The sequence below is a fragment of the Bos taurus genome, chromosome 4 (assembly GCF_002263795.3).
Source record: "Bos taurus isolate L1 Dominette 01449 registration number 42190680 breed Hereford chromosome 4, ARS-UCD2.0, whole genome shotgun sequence".
NCBI classification, from domain to species: Eukaryota; Metazoa; Chordata; class Mammalia; order Artiodactyla; family Bovidae; genus Bos; species Bos taurus.
In genome coordinates this window covers 24,798,645-24,818,802 of record NC_037331.1, presented here as the reverse complement: position 1 = coordinate 24,818,802, position 20,158 = coordinate 24,798,645, and the positions used below count along the sequence as shown (strand labels likewise).

The window sequence follows — 20,158 nt, the reverse complement described above, 5'->3', positions numbered from 1 at the left end:
AACCCACTCCAGTGTTCTTGCCTGGAGAATCCCAGGGACGGAGGAGCCTGGTGGGCTGCCGTCTATGGGGTTGCACAGAGTCAGACACGACTGAAGTGACTTACCTTAGCCTTCTTTATGGTCCAACTTTCACATCTGTACATGAGTACTGGAAAAACAATAGCTGTTTACTATAAGGACCTTTATTGGCAAAGTGATGTCTCTGCTTTTTAACATGCTCTCTAGGTTTGTCATGTCTTTCCTCCCAGGGAGCAAGCTTCTTTTAAGTCCATGGCTGTGGCCACCATCTGCAGTGATTTTGGAGCCCAAGAAAATAACTTGTGTCACTTCTTCCACCTTTCCCCCATCTATTTGCCATGAAGTGATGGGACCAGATGCCATGATTTAATTTTTTTTGAATGTTGAGTTTCAGGCCAGGTTTTTCACTCTCCTCTTTCAGCCTCATCGAGAGGCTCTTCATTTCCTCTTTGCTTTCTGACATTAGAGTGGTATTATCTGCATATCTGAGGTTGTTGATATTTCTCCTTGCAGTCTTAATTACAGCTTGTGCTTCATCCAACCAAGCATTTCCCATGATGGACTCTGCATATAAGTTAAATAAGCAGGGTGACAATATTCAGCCTTGACGTACTCCTTTTCCTATTTGGAACCAGTCTGTTGTTCCATGTCCAGTTCTAACTGTTGCTTCCTGACCTGCCTATAGGTTTCTCAGGAGACAGGTGAAGTTTACTAAAGCATAATTTATTTGTATGTAGCTACAGGTATGACCTAAATAAAATATCTTATGATTATACAGTGGAAGTGACAAATAGATTCAGTGGATTATATGTGATAGACAAAGTGCCTGAAGAACTATGGATGGAGGTTCGGGACATTGTACAAGAGGCAGTGATCAAGACCATCCCCAAGAAAAAGAAATTCAAAAAGGCAAAATGGTTATCTGACGAGGCCTTACAAATAGCTGAGAAAAGAAGGGAAGCTAAAGGCAAAGGAGAAAAGGAAAGACATATCTATTTGAATGCAGAGTTCCAAAGAATAGCAAGGAGAGATAAGAAAGCCTTCCTCAGTGACCAGTGCAAAGAAATAGAGGGAAACAATAGAATGCGAAAGACTAGAGATCTCTTCAAGAAAATTAGAGATATCAAGGGAACATTTCAAGTAAAGATGGGCACAATAAAGGACAGAAATGGTATGGACCTAATAGAAGCACAAGATATGAGGAAGAGGTGGCAAAAATACACAGAAGAACTATATAAAAATAACTTCATGACCCAGATAACCATGATGGTGTGATCACTCTCGTAGAGCCAGACATCCTGGAATGCAAAGTCGAATGGGCCTTAGGAAGCATCGGTATGAACAAAGCTATTGGGGGTGATGGAATTACAGTTGAGCTATTTCAGATCGTAAAAGATGATGCTGTGAAAGTGCTACACTCAATATGCCAGCAAATTTGGAATACTCAGCAGTGGCCACAGGACTGGAAAAGGTCAATTTTCATTCCAGTCCCAAAGAAAGGCAATGCTAAAGAATGTTTAAACTACTGCCCAATTGCACTCATCTCACCCACTAGCAAAGTAGTGCTCAAAATTCTCCAAACCAGGCTTCAACAGTACACGAACTGTGAACTTCCAGATGTTCAAGCTGGATTTAGAAAAGGCAGAGGAACCAAAGATCAAATTTCCAACATCTGTTGGAACATTGAAAAAGCAAGAGAGTTCCAGAAAAACATCTGTATCTGCTTTATTGACTATGTGAAACCCTTTGACTGTGTGGATCACAACAAACTGTGGAAAATTCTTCAAGAGATAGAAATACCAGACCACCCGACCTGCCTCCTGAGAAATCTGTATGCAGGTCAAGACACAACTAAACCAGTTATGGAACAACAGACTGGGTCCAAATTGGGAAAGGAGTACGTCAAGGCTGTATATTGTTACCCTGCTTATTTAACTTATATGCAGAGTACATCATGAGAAATGCTGTGCTGGATGAAGCACAAACTGGAATCAAGATGCAGGGAGAAATATAAATAACCTCAGATATGCAGATGACACCACCCTTATGGCAGAAAGTGAAGAAGAACTAAAAATCCTCTTGATGAAAGTGAAAGAGGAGAGTGAGAAACTTGGCTTAAAACTAAACATTCAGAAAACTAAGATCATGGCATCCAGTTCCATCACGTCATAGCAAATAGATGGGGAAACAATGGAAACAGTGACAGACTTTATTTTTTTGGGGCTCCAAAATCACTGCAGATGATGACTGCAGCCATGAAATTAAAAGACCCTTGCTCTTTGGAAGGAAAGTTATGACCAACCTAGACAGCATATTAAAAAGCAGAGACATTGCTTTGCCAACAAAGGTCTGTCTAGTCAAAGCTATGGTTTTTCCAGTAGTCATGTAAGGATGTGAGAGTTGGACTATAAAGAAAGCTGAGTGCTGAAGAATTGATGCTTTTGAACTGTGGTGTTGGAGAAGACTCTTGAGAGTCCTTTGGACTGCAAGGTAATCCAACCAGTCCATCCTAAAGGAAATCAGTCCTGAATATTCTTTGGAAGGATGATGCTGAAGCTGAAACTGCAATACTTTGGCCACTTAATGGGGAGAACTGACTCATTGGAAAGGACCCTGATGCTGGGAAAAATTGAAGGTGGGAGGAGAAGGGGATGACAGAGGATGAGATGGTTGGATGACATTACCGACAGATGGACATGAGTTTGAGTAAGCTCTGGGAGTTTGTGATGGATGGGGAAGCCTGGCATGTTTCAGTCCATGGGGTCACAAAGAGTTCGACATGACTGAGCTACTGAACTGAACTGAAGTGTTGATAATACTATATTAAAGATGAAATTAGATTTCTTCAATGTCATGTTATATAGTATATTGGACATATCATGACATTTCTTAAAAATGTCATGTTATGTTGTTTATAAGAATAGAGGTTTAAACTGAAATAGTTCTTGTTAATTTGGGACTCTATTCGCTGGATGGCATCACTGACTCGCTGGATGGCATCATTGACTCAATGGACGTGAGTCTGAGTAAACTCTGGGAGTTGGTGATGGACAGGGAGGCCTGGCGTGCTGCGATTCATGGGGTTGCAAAGAGTCGGACACTACTGAGCAACTGAACTGAACTGATATATACTTGCTGGTTATATATTTTGTCATATTAACTTCACAAATCATTAAAATGTAGGGTTTGTAATTTCCAATAAAGATTGGCAACTGTTCTAAATGTCATATTCATATTTATTGCCTTCCTGCAGTCTCTCTCAAATGGATATGCTCTTGTGTGTGTGTGTTATTTGCTCAGTCATGTCCGACTCTTTGTGACCCCATGGACTGTAGTCCGCCAATTTCCTCTGAACGTGGGATTCTCCAGGCATGAATACTAGAGTGGGTTCCTTTTTCCTTCTCCAGGGGATCTCCCAAAGTAGGGATTGAACCCTGGTCTCCTGCATTGCAGGCAGATTCTTTACTATCTGAACCACCAGGTAAGTCATGGTTGTGCTGTTGGTAAAATGCAAATCCAGCAGATGTCCACAATTTCTGTATCTTTGTTGGGCAGTTTTTGCCTGAAAAGTATTCCTATCCTTGAGTTTTATTCAGTCTTTATTTTATTTTTAAAAAATCTTTATTTATTTATCTGTGCCAAGTCTTAGTTGCAGTATGTGGGATCTAGTTCCCTGACCAGGGATTGCGCTCAGCGCACCTGCATTGGGAGTGTGGAGTCTTAGCCAGTGAACCACCAGGGAAGTCCCGATTCAGTCTTTAGAAAGACATGAGAGACCATTTCCTCTAACGGGGCTTCCCTAGTACCCTTACGTAGAATTAAATACTGTATTTCCTGGTCTACTTGTAAATATTCTGCTAATGCTCCATCTATCACATTCTGTTACAAAATATTTGTTATAGATCGGCTTCCTCTTTTAAACCTGAGTTCCTTGAGGACACAAAACATGTCTCATTTATCTTTATATGCTGGTACTTAAAAGAAACCTTGGACATGATAGATACCCAGTGACCATTATTTAATTGCATTATGTTGGTCATTTGGATGGTTCTGCCTAAAATGTTAAAAAGTATTATTTGTATTTTACTAAATTTGATAGGCATTCACTTTTTTTTTTCTCATAATGGAAGACTGATACAGTACCATGTTCAGAATCAAAATATATCATCTAAAAAGATCTGTTGTTATTTAAAATATCAATAAGAAAGCTGTGACCTGCCAGTGTTTTGGTATAAATATAAGAGATTTGGGGTTTTATGGATAGGTATATTTGTTAGGTTCATGACATTGTATAGGAGACAGGGATCAAGACCATCCCCATGGGAAAAAAATGCAAAAAAAGCAAAATGGCTGTCTGGGGAGGCCTTACAGATAGCTGTGAAAAGAAGCGAAAAGCAAAGAAAAGGAAAGATATGAGCATCTGAATTCAGAGTTCCAAAGAATAGCAAGAAGAGATAAGAAAGCCTTCCTCAACAACCAGTGCAAAGAAATAGAGGAAAACAACAGAATGGGAAAGACTAGAGATCTCTTCAAGAAAATTAGATATACCAAGGGAACATTTCATGCAAAGATAGGCTTGATAAAGGACAGAAATGGTATGGACCTAACAGAAGCAGAAGATATTAAGAAGTGACAAGAATACACAGAAGAACTGTACAAAAAAGATCTTCGCAACCCAGATATTCACGATGGTGTGATCACTCACCTAGAGCCAGACATCCTGGAATGTGAAGTCAAGTGGGCCTTAGGAAGCATCACTACGAACAAAGCTAGTGGAGGTGATGGAATTCCAGTTGAGGTATTTCAAATCCTGAAAGATGATGCTGTGAAAGTGCTGCACTCAATATGCCAGCAAATTTGGAATACTCAGCAGTAGCCACAGGACTGGAAAAGGTCAGTTTTCACTCCAATCCCAAAGAAAGGCAATGCCAAAGAATGCTCAAACTACCGCACAATTGCACTCATCTCACACACTAGTAAAGTAATGCTCAAAATTCTCCAAGCCATGCTTCAGCAGTATGTGAACTGTGAACTTCCTGATGTTCAAGCTGGTTTTAGAAAAGGCAGAGGAACCAGAGATCAAATTTCCAACATCTGCTGGATCGTCGAAAAAGCCAGAGAATTCCAGAAAAACATCTATTTCTGCTTTATTGACAATGCCAAAGCCTTTGACTGTGTGGATCGCAATAAACTGTGGAAAATTCTGAAAGAGATGGGCATACCAGACCACTGGACCTGTCTCTTGAGAAACCTATATGCAGGTCAGGAAGCAACAGTTAGAACTGGACATGGAACAACAGACTGGTTCCAAATAGGAAAAGGAGTATGTCAAGGCTGTATATTGTCACCCTGCTTATTTAACTTATATGCAGAGTACATCATGAGAAACGCTGGACTGGAAGAAGCACAAGCTGGAATCAAGATTGCCGGGAGAAATCTTAATAACCTCAGATATGCAGATGACACCACCCTTATGGCAGAAAGTGAAGAGGACCTAAAAAGCCTCTTGATGAAAGTGAAAGAGGAGAGTGAAAAAGTTGGCTTAAAGCTCAACATTCAGAAAACAAAGATCATGGCATCCGGTCCCATCACTTCATGGGAAATAGATGGGGAAACAGTGGAAACAGTTTCAGACTATTTTTTTGGGCTCCAAAATCACTGCAGATGGTGACTGCAGCCATGAAATTAAAAGACGCTTACTCCTTGGAAGGAAAGTTATGACCAACCTAGATAGCATATTCAAAAGCAGAGACATTACTTTGCCAACAAAGGTCTGTCTAGTAAAGGCTATGGTATTTCCAGTAGTCACATATGGAAGTGAGAGTTGGACTGTGAAGAAAATTGAGCACTGAAGAATTGATGCTTTTGAACTGTGGTGTTGGAGAAGACTCTTGAGAGTCCCTTGAACTGCAAGGAGATCCAATCAGTCCATCCTAAAAGAGATCAGTGCTGGTTGTTCTTTGGAAGGAATGATGCTAAAAAGCTGAAACTCCAGTACTTTGGCCACCTCATGTGAAGAGTTGACTCATTGGAAAAGACTCTGGTGCTGGGAGGGCTTGGGGGCAGGAGGACAAGGGGACAACAGAGAATTAGATTGCTGGGTGGCATCACTGACTTGATAGATATGAGTTTTAGTGAACTCTGGGAGTTGGTGATGGACAGAGAGGCCTGGCGTGCTGCGATTCATGGGGTCTCAAAGAGTTGGACACGACTGAGCGACTGAACTGAATATTTGTTAAATTAAGTTCTGATATGGTAATCCTCAGTCATACCTTTAAGCATTTTACAAACATGTTTGGAAATGTAGCTTTTGAGCAAAGGAAATAAAGTATTGTATTTATCTGACACCTGAGCTCAAATGGTAAAGAATCTTCCTGCAAAGTTGGAGACCCAGGTTCAATCTTTGGGTTGGGGAGATCCCTTGGAGAAGGGAATGGCTACCCACTCCAGTATTCTTACCTGGAGCTTCCAAAGGACAGGGGAGCCTGGCGTGCTACAGTCTATGAGGTCTCAAAGAGTCAGAAATGACTGAGCAACTTTCATTGAAACTCTTTAGGAAGTTAAAAACATGATTGCAATATTTCTATTTTCTATTGGTTTCGTTGGCTTTTAGGGCATGAAGAAGATTAATTTAACTTGATTAATCAGTGGCTAATTAAAGAGTTCGTGAATTCTCTGGGTTCTTTTCTAGATGTAGTTGATTATGAAATTGAAAGATTATTTAATATTATATTTTAACTTCTTAATTCTTTTTTCTTCCTACCCAGTGTAGTGACTATGACTTGGAATTTGGAACTGAGTGTTTGCATTTGGCTCTAAAATACAGTCATATCAAAGCAAAACTTGTGGAAGGATCCCCTGACCTCTGGAAGGTAAGGAAGTTGGTGCTTAGCTCTGTGTTGATGTGTCATTCCTGAAGATATGCTCTGCAAGTACTGACACTTTCCAGATGCTTTAGAAAATAGAGAAGTCTAAAAACATTTGGCTTCATATCGAAACAGTATTTCCAGGAATAAAAGTATGTGTGTACATATACATTAAAGGTGTTAAGAGTCTCAGTGGGTTTTCTGATCCATTGAATTATGGTATCATTTCTGTTGCTCGGTTGCAAGAAAATTCATGTTGGGATAGTTTACTCAAACAGGTCCCATTTAGCCAGTAAGATTGTTTTGTTCACAATTTTTGTGTATGTTCTTGGTGTGTAATGTTTTTCTGTGTAGCCTTGGTCTCAGCTGGATTGAGGGCACCACTCTGCTTCTCACAGCAACAACATTTCCTCTCAGTCCCTCGGATGGTAGCTCCAACTTAATGTGTTATTGAAACACATACCTGCAGTAGTTTTGACCCAGTAGGCTTGGTGCCTGGAAGAACTCACCACCTCCAAGAGGCATTATGCTCTTTCCCGTGGTCAGGCTTGACTGATTTCATGACAGACTTCTTTCTTTAGGAGGAATCAAGTGGTTGTAGCATTATCATACTGCATGTTCCTGTTGAGGCTGGAGTGCTTTACAGTGTGACTCTCCTGTGTTTCATTGGGTAGAAATGGGGTAAACTGAACAGTGTATTCTGAAATAGAATTGTAGGGTCATATCATAATTTTGAATAAGTACTGCTTCTTTGGAAATATTGGATGAAATCTTTATAAAGCATCCATCTAAATCTGGCTAGTAAACATTCATCCTAATTCTGAGCTAATATGAATCCAAAAGCATATTTCTTCATTGACATAAAAACAAAAAGAAGCCTTATGTGTTAGGTATTTTGTACAATCATGTACAAATGATGGGCCTTGCTACGTGCTAAGATTGTCTCATACTATTTAAATTGTTACAAGATTACAGGATATTGACATGCCTGATTTATTGCCTGGTAGAGAAAATTAATGCAGTATTATTGCTCTTTTAAGAGTTTCCAAATGTCACTAATCCATCAGGTCAATATTTTATTCTTTTTGTTTATTTTTTATCTATATATGACAGATGGTGATAAACATATTCATTGGGAGGATTAGGGTAATTACCAATTAGGTGTTTTGTGAAAGATCCTAACTCACATCACTATGCTATGCTAAGTCACTTCAGTCGTGTCCGACTCTGTGCGACCCCGTGGACGGCAGCCCACCAGGCTCCCCCGTCCCTGGGATTCTCCAGACAAGAACACTGGAGTGGGCTGCCATTTCCTTCTCCAGTGCATGAAAGTGAAAGTGAAGTCGCTCAGTTGTGTCTGACTCTTAGCAACCCCATGGACTGCAGCCTACCAGGCTCCTCCATCCATGGGATTTTCCAGGCAAGACTGCTGGAGTGGGGTGCCATTGCCTTCTCTGACTCACATCACTACAGATCTGCTAAACTTAATTTACAGGCTATGTTAAAAATAAATAAATGAAACCTCAAGACATTTATTGCTACTAACATGTCAACACCCTCTGGCCTCTTTGCTTATTTTTTTTTGAGGGGGCTGTGTTATTATCTGTTTCTCATGGGTATTCTGAGCCTTCTTTAAATGTGTGAAGCACCCTCAGGTCTTCAGGTAGAAAGAAAGCTCTTTGAATTTTCCACTTGAACTCCATAGATATACTTCAGTGTCTTTTGCATTAAATCTCAAATTTCACTGCTTCCACCAGCAACACAGAGCACGGTTTTAGTCCTCACACCTTGGAGCTTGCTTCCGTTGTATGTGCGACAAATGTCAGTGCGCTGAGTGGAAGCTGGCCTTTCCAAGTGCTTCTCTTCATTCCCTTGCTGAGTCATTTCACATGTGGTGCTGGGGGTTGAATTGTGTCCCGCTCCCCACTAGAAGTGACTCATTAGAAATGACCCTGATGATGGGGAAGACTGAGGGTCGAAGGAGGAGGGGGTGACAGATCATGAGATGGTTGGATGGCATCACTGATTGAGTGGACCTGAGTTTGAGCAAGCTCTGGGAGTTGGTGATGGACAGGGAAGCCTGGTGTGCTGCAGTCCCTGGGGTTGCAAATTATTGGACATGACTGAGCAACTGAGCTGATAGCCAATAGGAAAATGTAGACCAAAAAAAAAAAAAATTCATATTTTAGGGGAATTTGCTGGCAGTCTTGTGGTTAGGACTCCACACCACTTTCACTGCTGAGGGTGCAGGTTCAATCCCTAATTGAGGAACTAAGATCCTGCAAGCCTTGCAGTGCAGCCAAAAAAAAAAAAAACAACAACAAAAAAAAACGTTAACTGTCTTTCGTTATATAGTTTCTTTTTGAATATTAGTGTAGTACCCAAGGACCTTTGGGTAGTAATACATAGATTTTATTCTTAAGGCTGATTTCAATGCATAAGCGTTGTTTTGCAAGTATGCTAGAAAAGTCATTTTAGTATTTGAGACCAAATTTTCTTTATTTAAAAAACCCCATTGTTAAGATAGATTTATTTGAAAAAAGAATAAAGCACTTTCACAATTATTCTGTGTAAATTTGGAATGCAGTTATATTCCTCAAAGAAAGCGGGAAGGAATGAAAAATCAGCTATAGTAATTAGGCATCTTTCTGTTAATTACTGTTTTGAGTTTACCTTACATAGCAGACAGTTAAAGGGAATAAAAGCCTTTTCTCATCCTAATTGCAAATATTGAGTGCTGATTTCAGCTGTCTAGTTAACTTTGGGTTTTCATGGAAACAAATATATTTTATTCACTTCTTCTAAGAGAAGTGTATCTCTAAAACGTTGATTCTGCAGGTTGAGTTTTGCTCACTGTGTTCATTGCTCTATTGCAGCCGTTAGAACAGGACCTATGATGTGGCGGTATTTGAGATATATTTATTACATGAGCGAATGAGATCAATGCAGTCTTTCATTTGGTAAAATGCAGAGTCTGAAGCTTTAAGTGTCTGTTTACTACTTTTTTTTCCCCCCAGATGATACAGCTATATTTTGGATCAGTAACTGTAGTACTGGTTTTGGTTGGCATTGCTTGTTTTAGGGATAATTTAACAATGTCATACTTGATTTTAATAGATTGGTTGACTGCTTGAGGAAAGTTCCATTTGTCATACAAGTCAGCTACTACATTAGTTCTGAGTTGTAAGATATAGATTTTGGGCCAGGGTGGTTTACCTGCCGGGATCTAGGCATAGCAGGGAAACCTGTTTGGGTGGAAGTGCCGTGAACCACTTAGCTGAACAGTTTTTGCACAAGTTTAGTTCGGAGATAATCTGGAGAAAAATTGTCCAAATTATTGATATGGAAAGGTATTAATTATTTCTCAAAGCGGGTTTTGAGACACTGGCATCATAATCATCTGAGCGCTTGAATGATAAGCTCCTAAGACCTTAGAGTACTTACTAATAGATTTTATTATTTACTCTCTTCTTGAGTTCTGTGGTGAAGGAAAAGCAGTTCTACAGTGCAATGCATCTGACATGTTCTGTACCTGAGCTCACTGCGTGTGGTCTGAGAACTATCTGCTGTAGGACCGTGGCAGGTTATATAACAAGGAACAGGTTATAATCGCAAAGAGGCTGTATGTTCTTAAGCAAAGATCACGATTGTTCTGACATTCATGATGGTAGCCTCCAGGCTGTCTGTCAGTCATGCATTAGTAAAAATATTAAAAAGGTGAGCCTTATCTGAGGGTACACAGATAAACTCAATTCAGAAGACCCTCACTGTGAACTGGTCTTTGAGAATCATCTCATTTCAACTGAACATGCAATTTGGTAATTTTCAAATATATTCTTTTCCTTATTTCCTCCCACAAAAAACCCATTAAATAATAATTCTAATACTTGTATGTAAATGCTACCACATTTTCTTTGATATGATGTTTATATTAATAAGACTTTGGTAACAACTGCCACACAACAATTTACTCAAAGATTTAAAAACAGATTTTCAAGCATTTGTAGAAGTAAAATATATTTTTTTCTGAATAAACTGATGTTGTTATAATTTAAAACTTGTCAGTGTTGTGTGTTTATGGTTTCTCCAAAATCAAGAATTTCCTTGGGGGCATTATTTTATTGCTTTAACATTCCTTTCTTCTCTGTTAAATCTAATGAAGTTTATCTGTCCTCTAGGTGACCTACAAACGAGATCTGTATGCAGCTGAATCGATTATTAAGGGTATGTTTGGCTTTGTGACTGTCAGTTCCTGTGTTTCAAAACCGTAAGCCAGTTCAGAATTTCTCATGACATTTTAAAGCCCTGACTTCTCAGAAGTATAAATCTTGTAGACCAGGGAGGTCTGTGATTTGGGTTTTTTGAAAAATAATTACCTTTATTTTATTTCCTGCTTTGAAATATCACTTATTATGACTTATGTTGGGGCTTCCCTGGTAATCAAACAGTAAAGAATCTGCCTGCGATGTGGGAGACCTGGGTTCAGTCCCTGGGTTGGGAAGATCCCCTGGAGAAGGAAATGACAACCCTCCCCAGTATTCTTGCCTGGAGAATTCCATAGACAGAGGAGTCTGGCGGGTGGCAGTCCGTGGGGTCGCAGAGTCGGACATGACTGAGCGACTATCATACATGCTTTATGTTACATTGGTTTAACTTTTATGAAGGAAATATTTTATTAATCTGAAAAAAGTAGGTGACATTGACATTTTAGAAGTGAAAACTGACATTTTGATTTGTAAATGTATTTTGTTTTTATTCAGAAAACTATTTCCTCTCAACACTTGCCAACACGTTACATTAGACAGCATCTTTTGCCTGAAAAAATTTTTTCTGAAAAAGAGAAATTGGTCTGAATGATCTTTAGTTCCTTTTAGTTTTGACAATGACTTTGATTTTGCTTTGTGATTTTAGGTATTATATATATAATAATCCTTGTCTCATTTTTTTAATCTCTCGTAGCTCAACTGCACAGAAGTGGTTTATTTCATAATCAATAAATATTTATTAAATGTGCTTGACACTGTGCTAGGAATGAAATGATGATGCACGAGATGTGTTCATTCTGTATTTTTGCAGCCTCCACAGTTTCCATCACAATTTCTGAACCTTGGCATTATTGGCATCTTGGGCCGGGTCCTTCTTTGTTCAGGGAACTGTGTTTGGCATCATAGTAGTTGCATGATCTCTACTTAATAGGTGCTGGCGGCACTCTGCCCTCCCTCCCTTCCCCCGCTGTGACCATCAGTTGTCTCTGGACAGCACTGTTGTTGCTGCTGTGTATGTGTGTATATGGTCCTAGCCAAAATCAGAGGGGCCCGCCCCCAGGACTGAAGCAAGTGTGGTACTTTACAATCTGTTTGTAATTTACTCCTTCAAAACTAGATTAAGGACAGAATGATGTACTCAGATACTGACTGAGATGTGACCTTGATTGAAGTTGAAAAAAAAAAAAAAAAAACACTGAGTGGGAATTGTGAATGCAACATTTTTTTAAAAATCTTATTTTATGCAAAGCCTGTTCAGCAATCATCTGGCTTCACATTCAGAAAACTGAAATCTCTTCTCTGTGTGTGACATTCTGTATTTGTATTTTATCTTTATATTTTTTTGTGCTTTGACAGTATTGTGTTTCAAACTATTAATATAATGATTTGGGCATCTGTGTGTATGCAAACAGATGATCTATAGCTATAAATCAAAATGTTGACACATATTTACATATGAGTCAGGCAATGTATAAACATGACTCTGGAGAAGATGCCTAAACCATGATGTAGTTGGTTATGTTCTCAACAGAAGGAAATTAAAAACTTAGTTTGGTTTCTTTGCAAAGTCTTATCTCTAGTACCTAGGTAAAATGGAACTGATCTATTTTGCAAGAAGTTAGTAAATGGTTCAGTGAGGATTCTACACATTTCAATACTTTGCCTATATATTATTAATGTCAAGAGTAGGCTTTATCATGTAAAAGCCTACATTTTAAGTATAATCACAGGGGCTTTAGTTTTGGAAATTGTTTGCAGAGAGAAATTGTTTTATTTAGTTAACATGTTCTAGTATTCTACTTTTCCACCTTACTTGTCTCCTGAGAAACCTGTATGCGGTCATAAAGCAACAGTTAGAACCAGACATGGAATGATGGACTGGTTCAGAATTCGGAAGGGAGTACGTTAAGGCTATATATTATCACCCTGCTTATTTAACTTATATTTAGAGTACACCATGCAAAATGCCAGGCTGGATGAATCACAAGCAGGAATCAAGATTGCAGGGAGAAATATCCATAATGTCAGATATGCAGATAATACCACCTTAATGGTAGAAGTGAGGAAGAACTAAAGAGCCTCTTGATGAGGGTGAAAGAGGAGAGTGAAAAAGCTGACTTAAAACTCAACATTCAAAAACTAAGATCATGGCATCTGGCCCCATCAGTTCAGTTCAGTTCAGTTCGGTTGCTCGGTCATGTCCGACTCTTTGCGATCTCATGAACCACAGCACGCCAGGCCTCCCTGTCTGTCACCAGCTTCCGGAGTCCACCCAAACCCATGTCCATTGAGTTGGTGATGCCATCCAACCATCTCATCCTCTGTCGTCCCCTTCTCCTCCTGCCCTCAATCTTTCCCAGCATCAGGGTCTTTTCAAATAAGTCAGCTCTTTGCATCAGGTGGCCAATACTTCATGCAAATAGAAGGGGGAAAAGTGGAAGCACTGACAGATTTTATTTTCTTGGGCTCCAAACCGACTCTTTGCGATCTCATGAACCACAGCACGCCAGGCCTCCCTGTCTGTCACCAGCTTCCGGAGTCCACCCAAACCCATGTCCATTGAGTTGGTGATGCCATCCAACCATCTCATCCTCTGTCGTCCCCTTCTCCTCCTGCCCTCAATCTTTCCCAGCATCAGGGTCTTTTCAAATAAGTCAGCTCTTTGCATCAGGTGGCCAATACTTCATGCAAATAGAAGGGGGAAAAGTGGAAGCACTGACAGATTTTATTTTCTTGGGCTCCAAAATCACTGAAGATAGTGACTGCAGCCATGAAATTAAAAGACACTTACTTCTTGGAAGGAAAGCTATGACAAACCTAGACAGCATATTCAAAAACAGAGACATCACCTTACTGACAAAGATCTGTCTAGTCAAAGCTATGGTTTTTCCAGTAGCCATGTATCAATGTGAAAGTTTGACCATAAAGAAAGCTGAGCACCAAAGAATTGATGATTTTGAATTGTGGTGTTGAAGAAGACTCTTGAGAGTCCCTTGGACAGCAAGGGGATCACACTAGCCTATCCTAAAGGAAATCAACCCTGAATATTCATTGGAAGGACTGATGCTGAAGCTTCAATACTTTGGCCACCTGATGCAAAGAGCCGATTCATTGGAAAAGACCCTAATCTTGGGAAAAATTGAGGGTAGGAGAAGGGGATGACAGAGGATGAGATGGTTGGATGGCATCATTGACTCAATGGACATGAGTTTGAGCAAACTCAGGGAGATAGTGAAGGACAGGGAAGCCTGGCATGCTGCAGTCCATGGAGCCACAAAGAGTCAGACCCGACTTAACAATTGAATGACAATGCTCAGAGAAATTAATCTGTCTGTATGTAAACAGATAATTTAGAGATTTACTGAAATCTTCAAATTGTGATTTATAGCAAGTCTCAGAATCTGACTTATTTTATGTTATTAGAGAAGTTTTTTTTTTAAGCTTAATTTATTTTACCATCAGTGTATTTATATGGATTTCCATTTATAGTGAACTGTTCAATAATAAGAAACATATATAAGTAGTACTCTCACATTTCTTTTACAGTCTTTGACAACATAGCATTGAAAAATGTATAGTGAATCACAAATTTACTTTTATTCAAAGCAAAGCATTTTTGATACTCCTTCTGAGGTATAGAATTGGATTTGGTCATTGTTCTTTAATTTTAACTCTCTTAGGGTTCTATTGTGTGTGAAATTTAAAATATAAACTTTCCTAGGGATTAATGTGGTTAATAGGTAGATTGACTGATAAGTTTCTAAACAGCCATTTAAAGAGATATTGTACTTTTGTCACACAAGCTGGCTGAGCCCACCCAAACCTGCTCTACCTGCTCAGACCTACTCAGACTATTAAAGTGATTACAGCAGTAACATACTTTATCTACATTTGCATATATCAGTCAAATAGTCCCAAACCTAAATTTGATTGAATAGACTGACCATATCATGGTAAAAGTTTCAATATGCTAAAATTTTCTAGGATGGAAAGCCCCAGTGGCACCCCACTCCAGTACTCTTGCCTGGAAAATCCCATGGATGGAGGAGCCTGGTGGGCTGCAGTCCATGGGGTCGTGAAGAGTCGGACACGACTCAGCAACTTCCCTTTCACTTTTCACTTTGATGCATTGGAGAAGGAAATGGCAACCCACTCCAGTGTTCTTGCCTAGAGAATCCTGGGGACGGGGGAGCCTGGTGGGCTGCCATCTATGGGGTCGCACAGAGTCGGACACGACTGAAGTGACTTAGCAGCAAGGGATTTCTAACTAAAATATTGCATTTATTTTCTACCATCATCCTTGATCTCATCTTTTAATATTTTTTAATTTTGTGGCTGGAGTATTTTAAAAATAATTGTGTTTTGTTCTCTCCTGATTATGATTATATAAACCCAAATAAGCTAGTGCTATAAAGAGGCCTTATGGTGTTTTATATAAAAGTGGAAAGAATAGGTAAAATTGATAATCATTTAATTTTTAATGGACTTTAGTTAATATTACTTTAAATAGTAATATTCATATTTTTATGAACATTAATATTAATATCTATAAAATTCACATCTTTTCCAAGTTATATAATGCTTTCAATTTGCTAAGCACTGTATTTGAAAGGAACTTTATTTTTTGGAATTACAGTATCTCCTTTTCATTCAGAAATTTAGACTTTATTCTGAAAATAGATTTTTATTTTTAATATCATTGATCCAGGTGATGTCTTTCAATGTCAAGTATTTATGCACAATCAGCTACAAATCCCCATATGCCTGCTTTTTTATGTTTCATACAGTTTTTTAAAGAAATCATACAAGCTGGCAAGAAATTGAACTCTTTTGTACTTAGAACATCCACTGGATCATGGAAAAAGCAAGAGAGTTCCAGAAAAACATCTATTTCTGCTTTATTGACAATGCCAAAGCCTTTGACTGTGTGGATCACAAGAAACTGTGGAAAATTCTGAAAGAGATGGGAATATCAGACCACCTGATCTGCCTCTTGAGAAATCTGTATGCAGGTCAGGAAGCAACAGTTAGAACTGGACATGGAACAACAGACTGGTTCCAAATAGGAAAAGGAGTACGTCAAGGCTGTATATTGTCACCCTGCTTATTTAACTTATATGCAGAGTACATCATGAGAAACGCTGGGCTGGAAGAAGCACAAACTAGAATCAAGATTGCTGGGAGAAATATCAATAACCTCATATATGCAGATAACATCACCCTTATGGCAGAAAGTGAAGAGGACCTAAAAAGCCTCTTGATGAAAGTGAAAGAGGAGAGTGAAAAAGTTGGCTTAAAGCTCAACATTCAGAAAACGAAGATCATGGCATCCGGTCCCATCAAAATTCGTGGGAAATAGATGGGGAAACAGTGGAAACAGAGTCAGACTTTATTTTTTTGGGCTCCCAAATCACTGCAGATGGTGACTGCAGCCATGAAATTAAAAGACGCTTACTCCTTGGAAGGAAAGTTATGACCAACCTAGATAGCATATTCAAAAGCAGAGACATTCCTTTGCTAACAGTGGTCCGTCTAGTCAAGGCTCTGGTTTTTCCTGTGGTCATGTATGGATGTGAGATTTGGACTGTGAAGGAGGCTGAGCGTCGAAGAATTGATGCTTTTGAACTGTGGTGTTGGAGAAGACTCTTGAGAGTCCCTTGGACTGCAAGGAGATCCAACCAGTCCATTCTGAAGGAGATCAGCCCTGGGATTTCTTTGGAAGGAATGATGCTAAAGTTGAAATTCCAATCCTTTGGCCACCTCATGCGCAGAGTTGACTCATTGGAAAAGAGTCTGATGCTGGGAGGGACTGGGGGCAAGAGGAGAAAGGGACGACAGAGAATGAGAAGGCTGGATGGCATCACTGCCTCGATGGACGTGAGTCTGAGTGAACTCTGGGATTTGGTGATGGACAGGGAAGCCTGGCGTGCTGCGATTCATGGGGTCGCAAAGAGTCGGACATGACTGAGCGACTGAACTGAACTGATTGAAAGTAGCTAAATATACTTTTAAGTTGGCTCTGGTGCTGAAAGATATAGAATCAAATTACATGTGAATAAAACTGATTCAGTGTTACTGAGCTTAGGAAAACGCATAGTGTCATATGTGTGCTTTATGTGGAGAAACTAATGTTTTTGTTTTTAAGTGATTCTTTATTATTTTCATTTAAAATAATGACATTTCAAGTACATAGTTACTTTCAAGTCTTTTCAAGCAGATTGCAAAGTACTTCAGTTTTGTACATCTGTGGTACATCCTCATCAGGTTTTTCTCACTAAATAGTCAGTGATGATGCCATTTTATTATTAACCATGCTTTTTGGATAATGCAAAATGACAACTAAGATTTACATGGAAAGTGTAATTTTTGATGTGTCTGGCTTTTGACAATGGTATTTAAATTTCCAAATTTTCACATTAATACCATAACTACTTTGTAAATAATTCACTGTTTGTTCCTTACTGTCTTGAATAGTACTGACTGTATCTTACATGAATCTGTAAGGGCATTGGCGTCAAGCTTTAATTAGCAAGAACAAGAAGTCTGCAGTATGATTTAATAGCAGTTTGTTTTCCTTTGAATTTACTGGAAAAAATGTAAGTTGGAAAATTAATATTTGGGTGGAGATTAGAGAAAGTGAAGTTTGCTTTTTTGTTTAACTTTATAATTTCCTTAATTTGTTATTCAGTTCAGTTCAGTCACTCAGTCATGTCTGACTCTTTGCAACCCCATGAATTGCAGCACGCCAGGCCTCCTTGTCCATCACCAACTCCTGGAGTTTACTCAAACTCATGTCCAGCGAGTCGGTGATGCCATCCAACCATCTCATCCTCTGTCGTCCCCTTCTCCTCCTGCCCCCAATCCCTCCCAGCATCAGAGTCTTTTCCAATGAGTTAACTCTTCGCATGAGGTGGCCAAAGTACTGGAGTTTCAGCTTTAGCATCATTCCTTCCAAAGAACACCCAGGACTGATCTTCTGAATGGACTGGTTGGATCTCCTTGCAGTCCAAGGGACTCTCAAGAGTCTTCTCCAACACCATAGTTCAAATGCATCAATTCCTAGGTGTTCAGCTTTCTTCACAGTCAAGCTCTGGCTTATTCAAGCATAAGCAAGTAAATCTGTCATATTCAAAATCTAAGGTCACAATGAGGTATTAAGTGACTAGCTAAATAAGACTTGATAACAGACAAAAGCCAGGCAGTTATGCTTAACTCTGATGTAGGTAGGAAAAAAAGTAATAAAAAATGAAAACATGATATTTGTGTTTTAATTAACAATACAATGCATTTTATATATATCCTGATGAGTCACTAGCCTTAGAAAATTGCATTTCCTTTAGATTTACTTCTCTTAATTAAGAAAGAATATATACTTTGAAAAGTATTGCATCATTTACTTGGAAAAAAGTAATATCCTTGCATGTGAAAATGTGCAAGAGATAAGATGTCACACGTCTGCTCTTTATTTTTAGAAGCAAGGTAGGAAACTTCATTTGAATTCAGTGACTCATTTAAAAATGTGGTTAAGATCTGATATAAAATGTCTTTTAAAAAATCTGCCTACATACTATTGTTCTCCAGGTAAAACATACACAGTTGACAAGAAAGCTGACTTTGAGGAGCCCATTTCAACCTTTCAGCGTGGGTCTCTGTGTTTTCCTTCGCCAGTCCGTATTTACTGTCCCTGTTGTCCACTTGTCCTGTAGTCATGACTTGGTGACTGCTTCTCCTTGCTGCCTGCCTCCTCCCTTAACTGTTGTAAACACTTCCTCTAGCAAGGTGTTCAGAGGAACCTCCGGCATCAGTGTACAGGTGGAACTGACATGGCTGTTTCACTGCTTGGCAACGGTGATTCTGTTTAGGACTCCTTTAAAGTTTTTCATATAAGACCAAAAATAGCCTCTGAGATTGGTTTTTGGTTCAGTGGACTGAACAGGAGAATAGAAAATGACTGCCCTCACTTTGAATGGATTAGGGCTTGACATCTTTTGGAGATGACTCTCTTTGGGTTTGATTTAGTTCTTTCTTTCTTACACTAAAATTTTGACTGAAGAGGTCAATGTATTGGATAAAGCCTGATGGAAATCATCATGTTAGATGTTTCTAAGAAAATTGAAGACTGACTTCTGGATCTTTTGTCTACTTGCTTATACAACTAATTTAGTATTCTCTCTTCACCACTGTGTTTGAAGTTTTTTTGTAAAATACAAACACCATTCTGACCACTTATGAGTGCCTATTCATGATTAATTAGTGGAAACATATGTCTAGGTATTCCTTACTCTTTATGAATGTGTCAGTGGGTTTTTCATACAGTAAACAGGATTGGTGGCTCAGTGGTAAAGAATCTGCCTGCCAATGCAAGAGATGCAGTTTTGATCCCTGGGTCAGGAAGATTTCCTGGAGAAGGAAGTGACAACCCACTCCAATATTCTTGCGTGGGAAATCCCATGGATAGAGGAGCCTGGCCGGCTACATTCAGTGGGGCCGCAAAAAGAGTTGGACACGACTCAGAGACTGAACAACAATAACAGTAGTGCAGGAAGCTGTGTATATTAAAGATTTTATGTATTACTGTTTTATGAATTTGAATGAAGTCTCCAAATTGCACTTGTTTTCTAACCCTTCAAGGAACACCTGATACTTTATATATACCAAGAGTTCTAGTGCTCAAGAACAGTTAGAAGAATATTTAGAAGATGAGTACATTAACAAGCAGAGACCTTACTTTGCCAACAAAGGTCCGTCTAGTCAAGGCTATGGTTTTTCCAGTGGTCATGTATGGATGTGAGAGTTGGACTGTGAAGAAAGCTGAGCGCCGAAGAATTGATGCTTTTGAAGTGTGGTGTTGGAGAAGACTCTTGAGAGTCCCTTGGACTGCAAGGAGATCCAACCAGTCCATCCTAAAGGAGATCAGTCATGGGTGTTCATTGGAAGGTCTGATGCTGAAGCTGAAACTCCAATCCTTTGGCCACCTCATGTAAAGAGTTGACTCATTGGAAAAAACCC

General features: G+C 39.2%; 1 protein-coding gene across 20 annotated transcripts in view; it reads left to right on the top strand.

Annotated features, from left to right (window-relative positions):
• CRPPA (CDP-L-ribitol pyrophosphorylase A) overlaps positions 1-20,158 on the top strand; it is a 456,527-nt gene that overhangs the window by 101,599 nt on the left and 334,770 nt on the right. For all 20 annotated transcript variants that reach the window (XR_009494189.1, XR_009494188.1, XR_009494184.1 and 17 more), the window contains exons 4-5: positions 6,786-6,890; positions 11,063-11,108. Coding sequence is in view for 6 of the 20 variants with exons in the window: in XM_059885802.1 (XP_059741785.1) it covers positions 6,786-6,890; positions 11,063-11,108 (151 nt within the window). In the remaining 14 variants the exon portion in view is untranslated. The remainder of the gene's footprint in view (positions 1-6,785; positions 6,891-11,062; positions 11,109-20,158) is intronic.